This window comes from Cryptomeria japonica, chromosome 1 (assembly GCF_030272615.1).
Source record: "Cryptomeria japonica chromosome 1, Sugi_1.0, whole genome shotgun sequence".
In the NCBI taxonomy this organism is placed as follows: Eukaryota; Viridiplantae; Streptophyta; class Pinopsida; order Cupressales; family Cupressaceae; genus Cryptomeria; species Cryptomeria japonica.
The window spans coordinates 533,489,873-533,505,253 of NC_081405.1; the positions used below are offsets into that span (position 1 = coordinate 533,489,873).

Consider the following 15,381-nt stretch of genomic DNA (forward strand, 5'->3'; position numbering starts at 1 on the left):
GGAAAATGACAATGTAGCTTATGATTGTAAATTTTTTTCATTTAATTCTGGACAATGTAGCTTATTACATTGTTTCTTCAGGTGCCAGAAGGAACCATAGAACAACATGATGTTGTCTTTGAGCTAGGGGGAGATGAGGTAGAATCATGTTCAGGACGGGTAAGTCTTATAAAGGCCAATGTTCCGATGTAATGAATTGCCAAATACTGACAGGGATAGTATGCTTTATTCTTTTATAGGATAGTGCCACAACATTTTTGTGCTTTGTGGGAATTTGTTTTTGAAGGTTTCAACTTTCAATTCATCCCAGTCCATGCAATGCGTGTTAAATAAGGTGATTTAAATATGCATAATTATTGTGGAATACTTTTAATCTGTTACAATTATTTCTCTCTGCTTGATGGTTGATATGGGTTTGACATGATAGGGACGACCTTTGAAAATAGGATTATGTTAGCGTTAGTGGAGTAATTAGCAGTGCTTTGATAGAAGGCTTTTTTCGAGACATATTTTTCTCAGTAAAAACATCGGAAATAGTGTAACATGTCTGTTCAAACTATTTGAAAATCTTTTATTTGATTTAAGCCTGTCCTGATTTTAGTTTTTACATTGCAAAAGGTTCGATAAAAAACATATTCTAGATTTGCAGTCTTCTGGAAACATTACAAGGTCGCCATCTATTGTTATGCATCATTTAAAATTCTCTCCCATGTGCAAAGAAACATAGGCAATTTTGTAGTACACACTTCACGATTATGCCATTTAACACATTAGTTCCTTTCTTATGCTAATTTACCCGTGGTCCTCTAATTAAACAAGATGCAGGGCCAGAAGATACAAAAAATCCTTCATGATCTTAGTTCAATTTGCTTGAACATAGATGGCCTTATTATCCTTTAGAGTCAGTTAGACATGTGCATTGTGAAATAAGAAAAGCATGATGCTGATGTACCATTATAAAGATTGGTCACTGTTTATGTAAGAAAGTCAAAATAGATTGGTCTTTTCATGCCTACCATTCAAAGAACAAAAAATCATATTGACACAAAGATGTTGCTGTGATCTCTTGAAGTCTTTCCTTTTTTTTGTTTCTGACAGATTTTGTTTACATGTGAGTGAATGTATTTGAGAAGTTGCTTCTTTCTCATTTCTATTGAACAATATGGAGAATATTAGGAAAGTTGCAATACTTTAGGGAATCACACACTGGCTAACTGTTTCTTGTTCTACCTCTTTTAGTTACTGCCAAGGTGTAAAAATTGAAGCAAAAATGAGCTGTTGTGGTCATTTGGGGATCAAGAAGAGTGAACCTATTGTTACTTATCATTTCAAATTTTCCTTATTTCTTGAGACACCTAGAGAATTTTGCATTGTGCATTTCATGAATATAACAAGATTAACAAGATTCTGTGTTAGAAGATGTTAAAAATCTTTAAATGATCTTTGTTACGACATTTGTATCTTGAAACAAGAAAAGAAGAAGGGTGAATCTACCATTAGAAAGATGAGTCACCATGCATCTAGGAATATCAAACAGATTGGTCTTTCAAGCTTATTCTTGAAAGAACAAAGGATCTTATTGACTCTCGGATGTTGCTCTGTCCTCTTGACATTTTACTTGTTTTCTAACAGGTTTTGTTTACATGGGAGTGTGTATTTGAGAAGTCGCTTCTTTCCCAGTTCTATTGAACAATATTGGGAACATCAGGAATTTGACAATCAGTTTATGGAATTGCTATATGAATAATCCTTTCATTCATAGCACAATATGTGGAGTTTGGGCAACAAATCTCTTGTTCTACCATGGTTAGTTACTTCCAAGATGTCAAATGATGAATTATAATTTATCTATTTTTGGAAAACAGGGAGTTTCCTCAATATAATTCTGTTGTTAAATATTCTCTGGAGAGCTACACCTGGAGCAGAAATTCCATTGGAGGAGGTGGAGTACAGAGAATGGAAAGAGCTTTAATCTACCTCGTCTGGATTTTTATCTGAAAGCTTAACATTTTGGTGAATGGATCAATGTGAAGTAGAATCATATTTCTCACGCAAATATATTTACTTGTCATTCTCTTCAGAAAATGATATTGCTGGTATTTTTCAAAGAGAACCACATCCTATGATCTTAGTGGGTCCTTTTATGAAGCTCTGGAATCTTGCATTCAGTGCTACTGATAATATTACCATAATTATTCTGGTCTCTTTCTATTTCTTTTACACTTCCTGATAAATTTCAAGGCAAAGATTTGTCTTTGGTCGATCAGGAATTCCGTTGCTGATTTTTTAACACTCTCCAAACCTGCTTTGCGACAGGTTTTGTTTGACCATGTAGATTATGGAGTGACAAAATACAATTATCCACCGAGTTTGGTCAACTAGGAGGCCATATTTGGATGTTCTTTTTTAAATTTAAAACATGTTCTTCCATTATTAGACCCATCCCCACAAAAGAAGAGATTACATCAAATTGTAAAGATTGATTTTCAGCTTAAACCTCTCCCAATGTGAATTTCCCATTTCTGATTTGTATTTGGGTTGGGTGCTCCTCAATGAAAGCCGGATACACATCTGGGCCATACTTGTTTCCAGCTACAGTCTGGGTATGGTTGGGAAACCTATTGGATATGGCTAGAACATAATTTATATTAGAAAAAGGTCGAGTAAAAGACCCATGAAAATGAAAGATACGTGCCCATTATGGAGTGACAAAATACAATTTTCCACTCAGCTTGGTCAACTAGGAGGCCATATTTGAATATTCTTTTTTAAATTTAAAACATGTGCTTCCATTATTGGACCCATCTGCACAAAAGAAGAGATTACATCCAATAATGTTTGATTTTCAGCTTAAACCTGCAGGACTTTGAGCTATTGTAAAATATACATGCCATGTACAGCTTATAAAAAAGACTACAATTTTTTTTCCATGCAGAAAAGATATACAAAGTCTTCAGAACAGAGCTGGAACATAGACAATATTTAAAATTGGTACCAACATCAAGCATCCTGAGATCATTGAGAAAACATACTGGTGTAGAGGCCATAATCTGGTCTATCATCATTCCCTTGCAAATCAGCTTCAAGGACATAAAATTTCAGGGAATATGGAATAATAAGACCCATATGTTACACAATCTCTTTTCTTTACCTTCTCGTATTATCATTTTTCTGTTATTCCATGATATACTTGACTTTATTAAGAAGTTTAAGAATCGTGTGATCAAGAAAAGATGCGCCACTACTTGCTACAGAAGAGTTGACAGTGCTTTAGACAGAGCTCGAACAATTGAATGGGTTCTGATTTGACTGAAGCTGGGGAGCTGAATGTTTTGTTTGCAGCATTATTGGTCCTTCCTAGCTTGTGTATTTCATGACCAATTTTGATAGGCTCATGCAACCTCTTTTTGAATGCATGGGTTGCAAGTTTACTTTATATTTTCCTATTTAAAATCTCCCTACAAATTATCAGCTCTCAGATCAAGATTCTACTCTTTCTTTGACCTTTGTTCACCACAGGGAGCTGCTCATTCAAACCAGACTGAGCAGGGCTAGTAACAGATCTCTTCTTCTGTCTGTCTACAAGATTAATACCTACCTTGTACTGTAGAGTTCCCTCTGTACAATATGGGATAGATTAAGATATCACCACTCATGGTAGCCTTAGGAATTTAACATGGCTGAAAGAAACTACATCCTTAAATCCAATGGCAGGCCAGGTGCCAGTGATCAGATAACTCATGAAAATCCCTACTCCAAACCAGAACTTCTATACCTAAGGTATGCCAGGCAAAATCCACAGGTAAATGCTCCAATCCCTTATCCATTCTTCGCTGGTCCACCTACAAAGATTGAAACCCCTGAGTTGCTGAGCAATGGACAGACAAGATTCAGGCTGATAAAATATCATTCTACAGGTCTAGAAAAGAAACCTTGCAGGATTCAAATGAATCAGAGCAAATTTGTACGATGCTATGAATTTTACAGACATTACTGTCCACAATTACACACAGGCCTTGGATTACACTGTTGTTTTGCTCCTATCCATCATCTCTCTCTAAGGTTTATTGCAAGAACTAATGGAACTTCACCCTTTTTTAAGTTTATTGCAAATTGATAAATGGGATTTAAAATTTAATATGTTTATATTATTTTCTTTGGCAGACATACATGCATACATACATTTGCAGCATCCTAGATGTATTGTATCCAATGTTTTCTACTTTCCTTAAGTTCACTTTCTTGGTCTTGGACTTAGTTTATGATGTTTTTTGTGAAGAGGAGGCTCCTTTCTCATCTATGTGACATTTGTCAAGCAATGTTTTGCTTTGCAACAAGCACCTCCTCATTCATCTAATGTTCTTTTAATGGATGTAAATGTTGCGACTGTTGAAATTTAGCAGTGTTTTATCTCTAGTGAGTCTTTTAACTTTTCCATCCTTAATACAAAGGATATGGCATGGCGAGACCTGTGAAGAGATCTAAGAATCTATTCATCTGGCCTCCTAAAATTCCAACTAGTCCAAGTTGGGAGAGAATGATATAGAGGGTGACCTGTCATGATTCTAATTCTTGAGAAGCTTTGTTTGATCATCCATCCATCCATCTATCTATAAACCAGCTGTTGTGCTACAAATTGGCCCTTGGGATACTTGCACACACAACAACAAATGCAAGATAAGTATTCCTGGACTACTATGGTAGTTAAATCCAGCATGTGTAGGCTGGAGGAATACCATCACCAAATCACACTTTAAGGTGGTCTTTCCATTTTCACCACCACAATACATCGATCATATGGATCATCAATTACTTTTGTCTTCTATGCCTAGCCAAGAACAAAATACAACAACTAACTCCAAATAAGAACAATTTGGAAATTTAACAGAGTTTATTCCATCTTTCAGACAGGGAGTTATCAATACTAGACATCTTAATATAATAAGTCTCAAATAAAAGCAATTTGAAGATTCAGTGGAGCTTATTCTATCTTGGACAAGGGGTTCTGAATTCTAGACTTCTGTCCATCTCAGCGAGTAATAGTCAACTAGCCCTAATTTGCATTTTGGGATGAGGAAACCATAATCAATCTAGGGCTCTTTCTCTGGACACTGAAGAATGCTGATGCTTTACCTATCTTGGGACAAACAATATGCTAGGACTAAGCTCCATCTCATGACAAGGAATGATTTGAATTGCGGGCTATGTACAGGACATGGTATATACCATAAATGGCTACCATCTCAACACATGAAAGAATATCAAAATTGGTCTCCTCTCATGATACAATGGTCAATATTAATTTTGATAGGTGAAACAGAATCTGAAAATTCCAAATCAGTTGATACAGATATTCAATCTCAATTGTGATGGAGTAGCTAGAATGTATGTGATTTGTGAAGAGGGGCTTGTTGGGATTTACAAGAAGTCCAAGTTTTAACACATCAATGGAAACATAGTTGAAAAGTTAGATATATATAAAATTGGTCTTTATTACTGCTCTTAGAATTTGATATGCTGAGGCTTTTCTATTTTATAGTGGTTAAATCTGCATATGCACTTGTAATCTCATATGCCCAACATATTTTGGCACGAAATTTCTTAATAATCTATTCAACTTTTTGAGTCATGATATTAATCCTATTGCCAATTCAATCCAAAGCTTCCACAGTACAAAGGAAGCTTACTTTGCTTTACTCATTTGAGCTGCTCATCAAAAAACTTCTTGGAACATTTATTACTTATTAGGGAGACTAGCACTAACCACTGTAACTTGTAATCAGAGCTCTGTAGCTGATTAAGATTAAAATACTCATGCTAGTAATACAGTATCCAATTGTGTCCTCTCTGAAAGTTTCCAAATATCTTGGTGTTGGAACTGTCTCACCTTGTATACCCCTATACCCTTTCCTATAGCCCTGCATCTTTGCACTTGCCTACTCAATTCATTTGGAATATGTTTGATGTAATTTGTGGCAATGTTGGTGTTCTTTGGATGCTAATCCTGGTAATGTCTATGCAATTGTAGGTGCTAGCATTGGCTCATTTGTCTCAACCTTCTGAAACCTAGAGTACTGATATCTATAGCATGTCTTTATTTATATAATTTGTCTATCTACCTATACCAATGCACTTGTCTATATATATATTATTTTTTTTTAATTTTTTAAATTTTTGTATGATAGGTAATGGGCCCAAGCCGATAAGGTGTACATACCCTACCCCCTTGTAGGATTTGAACTTGTGACCTCTCTTTCAAGAGCACAAGTTCTCCACCACTAGGCCAACTCAGGTTGTACTTGTCTATAATATATATTATTTGCACATAGCAAAATAATAAACTACATGTTCTAGTTATACTGGGTTGCAGGGTCATTGATCTATCTCTCTCCCAAGTCACCTGTTTTACAGGCATTAATATTAAGCCATATGTGGTCTATATACTACTTAATTAGGGCCCAAGAAGCCATTGAGGCAAGGGGATACATAGATTATCAGTTGGATGATTGAGTGCAATGCAAAGGACTGTCAAATGCCTTTGCACCTACCCACAAAAACACACAATGTGCTTAAAAGATGCTTTTCTGGGCATATATTGCACTAGCTGTGATATGATGCAGAATTGGGCCATGCGAGTGGGTATAAAAAGGTTAGCTTCTCCAAGGTGATTCTACATAGAGAGACTATGATTGGAAATTGTAAATGTTTTTCATTTTTATTTTTAATATGGCCATAAGCCTCCTAACTTGTGCATTCTTTGAGTATGTTTCACTAAAGCATTTTGGATGTCCATAAAAATTAAATATGTAAGTCTTAGCTACTCTGCCAGTATAACAAATACAAAAGTACTATTTTAGGTGTAAATCATCTATAATACATTCGTATGTTTTTTCAGGGTAAAGGGAATGGTCAAAATGATGACTGCTCCTCATATTCAAGCTCAAATCGTGAAAGTTGGGGAAGATGTTCTTCCTTGGGAGTGAGTGATGAAGAGTCATCCATTGAAAACTTTGCACCTTTTTCCTTGAATGCAAATGATGAACAGGTGTTACTTATGCTCATAACTTTGTAGAACAAATTTAATTATATAAAATATTTGCATGCTTTAAGAACTGTTGTTAAACAACTGCTATCTGAAAATCATAGTTTAATGAGAGTGGAGTAGTTGTCAATTGGAAATATCTATTTTGCAATTTGTTGTTCAGGTTTCTGAGACAGCTTCATACTGCGATGATTTTGCAGGCAGATAAAGTAGATGCACTAAAAGGGTTAACTGCACCCAAGAAAGTTCCGAAGGCAAAAACTGAGAAATTGGAAGCTTTAGGTCAGCGGGTAAGATTGAGCATCCTAAAAAGGATACGCCACAAGAACAACAGTTCTACATGATTGCTATATTATTTGGTAATATACTAGTCACTTTCAAATATTTTTGCAAAGCGTTAATCGTGTATGTGCAGCAGAATTACTTTCTGCTCAATTGAAATATATCATATTTCTCGGAGATGTATATCACACTTTTCCATGCCTAGGGCATTGATTAACAAGAGGAAACTGCAGTTTATTTGTATCATAGACTGGTCATCATGTATAGGACTGCATCATTGAAGAATTTTTTCAGTATCTGCTAACATAAAGTTCGTCCTTTCTCCGGTGTTTTGAGGGAGAATAGCTATATTTCTGTAAATTGCATCCTTTTCGGTGTCTTGAAAGACTATTCTTCTGTAAGTCCTTATTTAACTAATTTTGAGAAGCTGCAGTGCATGATGTAGCTTTGTCAATTTGAGTTTCTCCACATTTACAATTAACTCCACTTTCCTTTCTAGAAATGGTTCAAAGTTGCAGATCATCTTTGTAATTTTCTTATTTAGGAAGTGGAGTGGTCTTTGAGTCGAACTGCAATGTCTGATTTCTATGTTTACCATATCCATTAACATGAAGGGAGGAATCTCTCATGAAAATGGTTTCTGCTTTGTTGTATTTAATGAATTTGTTGAACAGAAGGGGAAGTATTGACATATCACATGTTAAGCACTTCCGTGAGCACACACCTGGCTGGGAAGACAAACACACACGAATAAATTAAATAAAATTAATTTTTCATTTGATTAAAACTAAAAGGTGGTGTTTCATTAAATAAACAAATAATAAATCATCTTTTCTCATGCATATCTAGAATGCAAAAATATTATTAAACTAATTATCCTGCTTGGCATCTCACTTACTGTGCTTAGTTAACTTGATTGTCATTGAATGAGAGACCTCAAATACAGCTTGAAATAATTTAATGATTTCTATTAAATCTCATGGGCGAGCTTTTATATTTCTTGGCCTTGTGAAGGCATGTGTACATTAGAGTGCACAATTTTGAATTTGGAAGAATACAGGTATTTTTCATTAAGCATTGTATGTTTGTATACGGGGGCCCTCATGCAGAAAGCATGGTAAGTAGGATCGATTTAGGCAGGTTCTGTATGGTCTGTTCAAGATAAGTACAATGTGGTGTGAAGGGTGTTCTCAAAGATTGTGGCTTCTTGAATTTACCAATATATTACAAACCATCTCTTATCAACATGCTCATAATAAATAAATTGCGAATGATGGCTAGTGAAGTAAGAGTTAAGGTTTACTTATGTTAGTAAGTGAATGGTGGATGGGCAGTGGTTAAACATTGCATATTTGTTGTTTTGGTTCTCTTATTGGTGTAGTATTTAACCCATAAAATAATAAATATTTGTGCTTATTGACCATGCAAGATATTAAATTTTATTATTTTTTTGAATTTAATGAGTTAATATAATCTAATTTTTATTGATGGTTTCATTAAAAAAACAATTTTGAAGGTGTTATAATTTTTCAATATTGATGATTCTTAAGATATCCAACATCAGAATAATATTATTCACTATAAAAATAATTTTTTTCTTTTTTTAAAGGCACGGATCAATTCCCCACGTGACAGAGGAATCCATCCAAATGCTGAGGCCATAGAGAACCCTAGGACCCATATTCAAATCGGGTCAAAGTGGAGTGCAGTCCAAGAAGCTCATTAATCTTTGAGATTTTGAAGCCATTCATATGTCATAGAAAACCATTGTTGTAGTGTCTAGAGAGAGATTCCCTGAATGAATGAATGAAGTTTTTTTGATGAAGTCCATGAGACTAGGCAGTCTATGGGACTGAAAACTGAGAATAGCACAAAGACCGCTAAAGAACCAACCAACCAAAACCCAGAAACAAACCAAGAGCAACCATTAATCCTTACTGATCAAGTTTCTTCTTTTGTGGAGAAACTCGTTAGGTGTTTTATTGACAAAATATAGCTCTTAAAACTGTATGATTTTGAGGGGCACAACAAACCATACAATTTGGTTAACTGTTGGCAGCTTGAAATATCTAAGCTAACTATTTGTACTGTTGGATTCAATGTGAGTATTATAAAAAGACCATTTCAATGTTTCAGACATCATTATCAAGCAAACATTGAATGCATGCCTTTATAAGCAGCAAGCAGCAAGCAGCAAGCAGCAAGCAGCAAGCAGCAAGATATGTGTTGCCATTTATTTGTCACATCCTGCCACTCAACTCACTCACAGCGCCATCGATCATTTATAATTGTCTTTTAGTCTCGCCACATGAAGTTAGGAAATGACCAAATTTGCATGAAAAACAGTTTTCTTTGGCGTTCACTAAAGTGTGTCGAATTTCCAAACGTTAAGGTGTAGACTTAATCTAGAGAGCGTGGAGTACACAAGAAATTTGAGTCAATTAAGGCATTTATTTTTCCTTTTTTGTTGTTTTTCTATTGACACTATTCCGCTTGCATTTTCAAATTCCATAAAGTAAAGAAAAAAGCAAAATTATACGAAGAGAGTAAGACGATTTTCAAAATAAAAATACGATTGTCATACATTAAGTGGACTCTTATATTGCAATTCTGATTTTCCATCCCTATGATTCTACACACTGCTTGGGACACGGCTAACCTTGGCTTTTCCTCCCATCACGTTAAAATTGCTCTCTTATAAATGATAAAATCACGTATAGCCTTGCGCTTTTTTCGTGGAGGATTTTATGCCAAACGGAGTTAATTTTCTGAAAAGACTAGATACATTCACTTTCTTAGCACAGACTCGTGTAAAAATTAAAAAATGGTGAGGGAGAACCAAAACTCAATCCAAGTTAATCTAATTTACGATGTAAATTCCAAGAGTGGTTTTTGTTTCCACAGATGTAAATCCTAATAACACGATTATTGATTGATCGCTTGCTTTTTGTATAATTCAGAATCTAGTGCTTATCTTCACGTTTAAACTAGTTTCCAGATCCACAAACCCAGGTTATCTCAGTGTAAGTTTGAGTTGTTGAGATAGCGCGGCAAGATCCTGTGCCATGTCACGCGTGAAGCAGTCCTGATCGTTTGCAGTGTATTTGTCACGGAGGTTATTCATCTCCATCAGATTGCCAACCACAAAAGCAGCCGGCAGCCTGAATATGGACTGCAGGCAGGCAATGCGTGATGACTTCCACCATTTTAGTTGTTTAGGTGTGACAGATCGTTTATATGGTGGATGGAGGACGCCTCTGAAAGTAACTTTGTTAAAGTCTCCTCTGCAATAGAAAGGAATCCAAAGAAGAAAAGCAAATAAGAACGAGATCTGATAGAAGATAATGCTCGATTCATAAGGAGCGGTTTTGCAGATGACAGAGGAGAGAAGGATTGCAGTTAGACAGAGAGAAAAAAGTTCAGAGCTGGTGGGAACCTTTGGAATTATGGGAGAGGCCTTCAAAATCATTAGAACCGTGCCCAAGCCACCAACATGGCATTAAGCACGAAACAAAATTGAAATCAAGACTTTAAGTACATATGCTTAACAGCGTTATATTAATAAAACCACATTCCCAATCAATATCAATAGGTGCATTGCTTGACAAGTTACTAATAAAAACCATATTCCCAATCGATATCAAAAGGCACTAAGAAGTCACCAGAAACCACTGAACATGTTATGAAAATTATTTTAGAGTTCAGTGTTGTTAAATCTGAAACTAGTTGGTCTGGTTGTCAACATACAGCACATTAAGATAAAAGTCACCTGATTGGAATAAATAGACATGATATACTTGATAATGTGAACATTGGCATCATATCAGGTACTACTCTAATAAAGGCAAATCCCACGATTAACAAACAAGAAACCACTACGAAGAAGTTCAATTAGGAGTAATTTGAACGCATAAACAGTTTGTCCATTCCTTGAGCTTTCAAATAAGTTGGTACAGTGACACAAATTGGATTTGTGAAAAGGCTTCTGAAACTTTCCAGTAAATTCAAATTCCACAACTTTTGACAGCATTCTCCGTTCTCGTGCTAAAACAAGAGCCTTGGAACAGGGTATATCCGTCAAAGCATGATGGAAGTGATATTTTTGTCAGGCATTAGAGTTGGAAATTTCTGGCAGAAATGTATGCAAAATGTGCAAGTTTAAACAAGACAGATGTAAATACAATCTCAGAGACAGCACCGGCAGTAGAAAAATATTTTAGGAACTTTCAAGCAGGTGTATTTGGCAGGTGTAAAGCCAAGCTCCATCAACTCTTACTAGCAGCCTCTCCGCCTGTGCTAAAATGGGAGATTTGGAACAAGGTAAGGACATCCATCGAAGGAAAATGGAAGGATGAATTTTATTAGATGTAGTTGCAACTGCCCTAGTAGAACTATATGTGTAATTATAGAATGTCTTAAATAAATGTGATGTCATGGACATGATTGCAGGATATGCACAAAATGGATATGCAAGTGCAATCTCTCATTTTTTGCTGATTTTCAAGCTACATGTTAAAAAAATTGATAAATACATAGTAGTTTTGTAGTGATAATCTTGACACACTGAAATAAGTTGTTTTTGATATTAAAAGCAGCAAAAACTGGGTGCTGGCCCTTACAACAGCCCAAAGTGCGTAAAGTCAATTAGATAACCAGTAGCAGCGCATTAACATCACATTAATCGCAACTACAAAAAACAAAAACAAAGACTAGCCGTGACGTCACTTCCACAACAAGACGAGCGAAAAGAAAAACTTGTCAAGCCAAAAACCCAAACCCTAGCTCAAGGAGGGGGAGAAGCACCCAGGCCTTGACACAGAGGGGTTTGGGGTAGGGGGGAAGACTTCCCTTTCCACCTGCGACAAAAAATGGTCTAGGCAATACTATCACGAGGATCTACAATAGATTGATCAGGCGGGGAGGCCCCCGTAGTGAAGCTATTCACTTTGGAATAGGTTGCTGTAGCAAAGTAGTAGAAGATATCAATAATATAACAATATCGGAAGCACGCTTAGTAGGAGTAGAACGAGGCTATGGAACAAGAGTGGGGGCCTCAACAAAGGAGGCCAAAACAGTAGAAGTGAGGGTCAACAAGAGCATTTGTAGCAGAGAGGGATTCAACCTCCTCTCTGAGAGGGGCCAACCATGATCGTCAAGTGATTTGTAGTAGCATTCTTCCTTCAAGTAGCAACACCTCAATGATGTGGAATAGCATAGTCTGAAGCAAGATTTCCTGTTGAGAAGTATTTCTGACAGCGAAAGTGGAGGCCCTCATAGTCCAATGGTTGTGTCCATGGCACATCCCTAACCATAAGAACCACATCTCTTGAGAGAGGCGAAGAGTTGTCAATATCAACTAAAATGCAGGCAAAGGTAGAGCGCTCCATAGAAGACGTGGCCTCATCCACCTTCAAGAAATGTCCAATGGAGTTGCCAATGGCTTCATAGTAAGAAAGCTTCGAGAACTGGAGATGAAGATTAGGAAGGCGAATCCAAACTAGACACATATTAAGTGGTTTAGTAAGGGGGTTGAAGGAAGCTGTCCAGGGCTTCACAAAAAGGGAGTAATCTCCCCAAGCCCACAACTTACTCAAAACCAGATCTCTTTTCGAAGAAGAAATAAAGTTAGCAATTAAAAACCCCTTAGCACAAGGATAGAGTTCAATGTTATGTGCGACTAGAGGCTTCAAAGACCCACATACCCAATGATGGAGGTTTGGAAGAGAAGGCCAGAGTCCAACAAATTTGCACACCAATGCATGGTGTTGATAGAGAATCAATATTATCCGCCACATCCTGTCGACAAACCACCACAACGAAGGATTTGGCATAGGGAAGAGGTCAAATCCCCTTAGGATGATGAGAAGCAACTTCGTCCACCTAAGAAAAGCTTCTTCCACGAGAGAGAGGAGGTCTAGGAGGGATCACGACATCAGTAGAAGGAGCATCCTCAATGCCCTCACCAGTAGCAACAAGACCTCTCAGACCCGCAACACCCACAGGAGGGGGTGGGGGAGTCCCTGGAATAGTTGTAGAGGTCGTAAGGTGGGGAGGGGGGTACGACCCAACGACAACCAACACATCATCCCGCACACCAGTGCTAGAGGAAGCAACCCCTAGACCAGGAGGAATAGTGGACAGAGGCAAGTCGACAGGGTTCAAACTTGCAGAGGTGGGAAAGCTGTTGGAATTCATTGTCATTTTAATTGTTCATTGAATGAAGTTGTTGCCATCAATTGTACTCAATTATTAATGATTGCAAATTAGATTAAGTAGTAGGTAACGATTCTAAAGACATTTGAGCATTCATTTTGGAGTCCAAATATCATTTAGATATTGATTTTGAAGATATATAGAAGTGTTCTTAGGAACTAAATTAATGTAGCCTAGAGAGATGGTGCAATTCTTTGCACACCCTATGTGAATATGACACATTCATATTGCTGTAAACATTAGATACTGGAAATGTCTTTCCCATGTCATTTGTTCATATTTTATAGATGTGATGATACACAATTTTATGGGACATATAGTTTCAAATTTTAACATAGTTAAATGAAACTCCAAGCTTTGATGATGAAACTTTTCCACTTTCAAGCCTATAGAACTTTTTTAGCTTTAGAAAAACAAAAAGTATAATGAGGCGTGGTGTAATGGAAATGGAGGCACGTGAAGAGTTTGGGCCAAGTTCAAAGTCCCCTCTCTTAATAATAAGGTAACCTATAACTTCGACATGCATGTACATTTAAGTGTGGCCTACTACTACTTTATCAGAGGTATCGAGAAAAAAAATATAAATTTAAATGAAAATAAGTTGAATACTTAAAAGTCTTGGATTTTAGAGCCGTTTTGCACTCTTCATTAGAATTTATTGTAAAAAAAATCACTACAAAATTTAAACTATGATATTGGATCTATATATATATATATATATATATAGTATTATAAATTTGAAATAATAATTTACTATAAAATTTATAATTTTTTGATTATACTTTTGAAGACAAGAATTTTGCTTAATGAGCTTCCAACATCTTATTAATGCTCTTCTTATTCCTAGCATGAATTCATATAAGTGAGAATGGTGATTTAGATAAGTGTGATTTTTAAATTGGGTTTCTCGAATGTTTCTCTGTAATGCATATCAATTTTTATATATTTGTGGGTAAATAAACAATAGTTTTAGGAAAACACTATTTATTAACTTGTCTCACTTTAGTATTGATTTATATAATGAATTTGAATTTGGAATAATTAGAAGTTGCAATTTTTAAAAAATGTTATAAGCTTCTACTTGAAATTGGATTTAGATTCATAACCATATTTTCGACCTTCACATGAAAGTTGTTCTTCAAAATTGAAGTGCGAAAATTCAATGAACTTTATGGAACTCATTAAAGTAACTAAAAATTGCCTTGACTATTAGGAATTTCTTACTACAATAAGTGGGTTGAACTACATTGCTACCAAAATGAATGAAGAGGTGGTGTTAAACAAAATATGACTAAATACTCAATATGACCATTTCTTTTCCACCGTGTTGGAATTTTCCATGATTTATGTGAAAAAATTTCAGCTCAACTTCTCTAAAGAATGATTCAAATATTTGATTCTTGTTAATTAGACTTTATTGAATCATATTGTGACATGAATCTTGTCACTAAATAGGCAACACATTAAAAGAAAAGATTATTATTAATAATTAATATATCATCAAATAGTATGAAGTCATGATGTACTAAATATCACAGTGTAATGGATTTATCATGGTGAATAAAGAAGTTAAGAAACTTATTTAAATTTTTATCCATCCATGCCTTGCCTATATTAGACCTGCATTTTTCAAGTTCTTTTAACTGATCAAAAGTTAAAGTAGAAAAATAATATAATATAATTTTTCCCCTTAAAAATTATTCGTATGTTTTGGTTTATGTTATTTTAGTTTGGGGATTTTCTTTTCCAACTTTATGGCTTCTTAACTTATTTATGTGGAGCTAATAGAAAGTGAGTGTACCTTCATGAAAATGTGTAATATTTTTGTAGGGTACTTGATTTCT

At 35.6% G+C, this 15,381-nt stretch overlaps 1 protein-coding gene across 2 annotated transcripts in view; it reads left to right on the forward strand.

The window, feature by feature from the left end:
- LOC131073732 (uncharacterized) overlaps positions 1-7,778 on the forward strand; it is a 30,755-nt gene extending 22,977 nt beyond the window's left edge. For both annotated transcript variants that reach the window (XM_058010233.2, XM_058010232.2), the window contains 3 exons: positions 82-159; positions 6,896-7,045; positions 7,243-7,778. In XM_058010233.2, the coding sequence (XP_057866216.1) occupies positions 82-159; positions 6,896-7,045; positions 7,243-7,386 (372 nt within the window). In that variant the 3' untranslated portion in view covers positions 7,387-7,778. The remainder of the gene's footprint in view (positions 1-81; positions 160-6,895; positions 7,046-7,242) is intronic.
- The last annotated feature ends 7,603 nt before the right edge of the window (positions 7,779-15,381 follow it).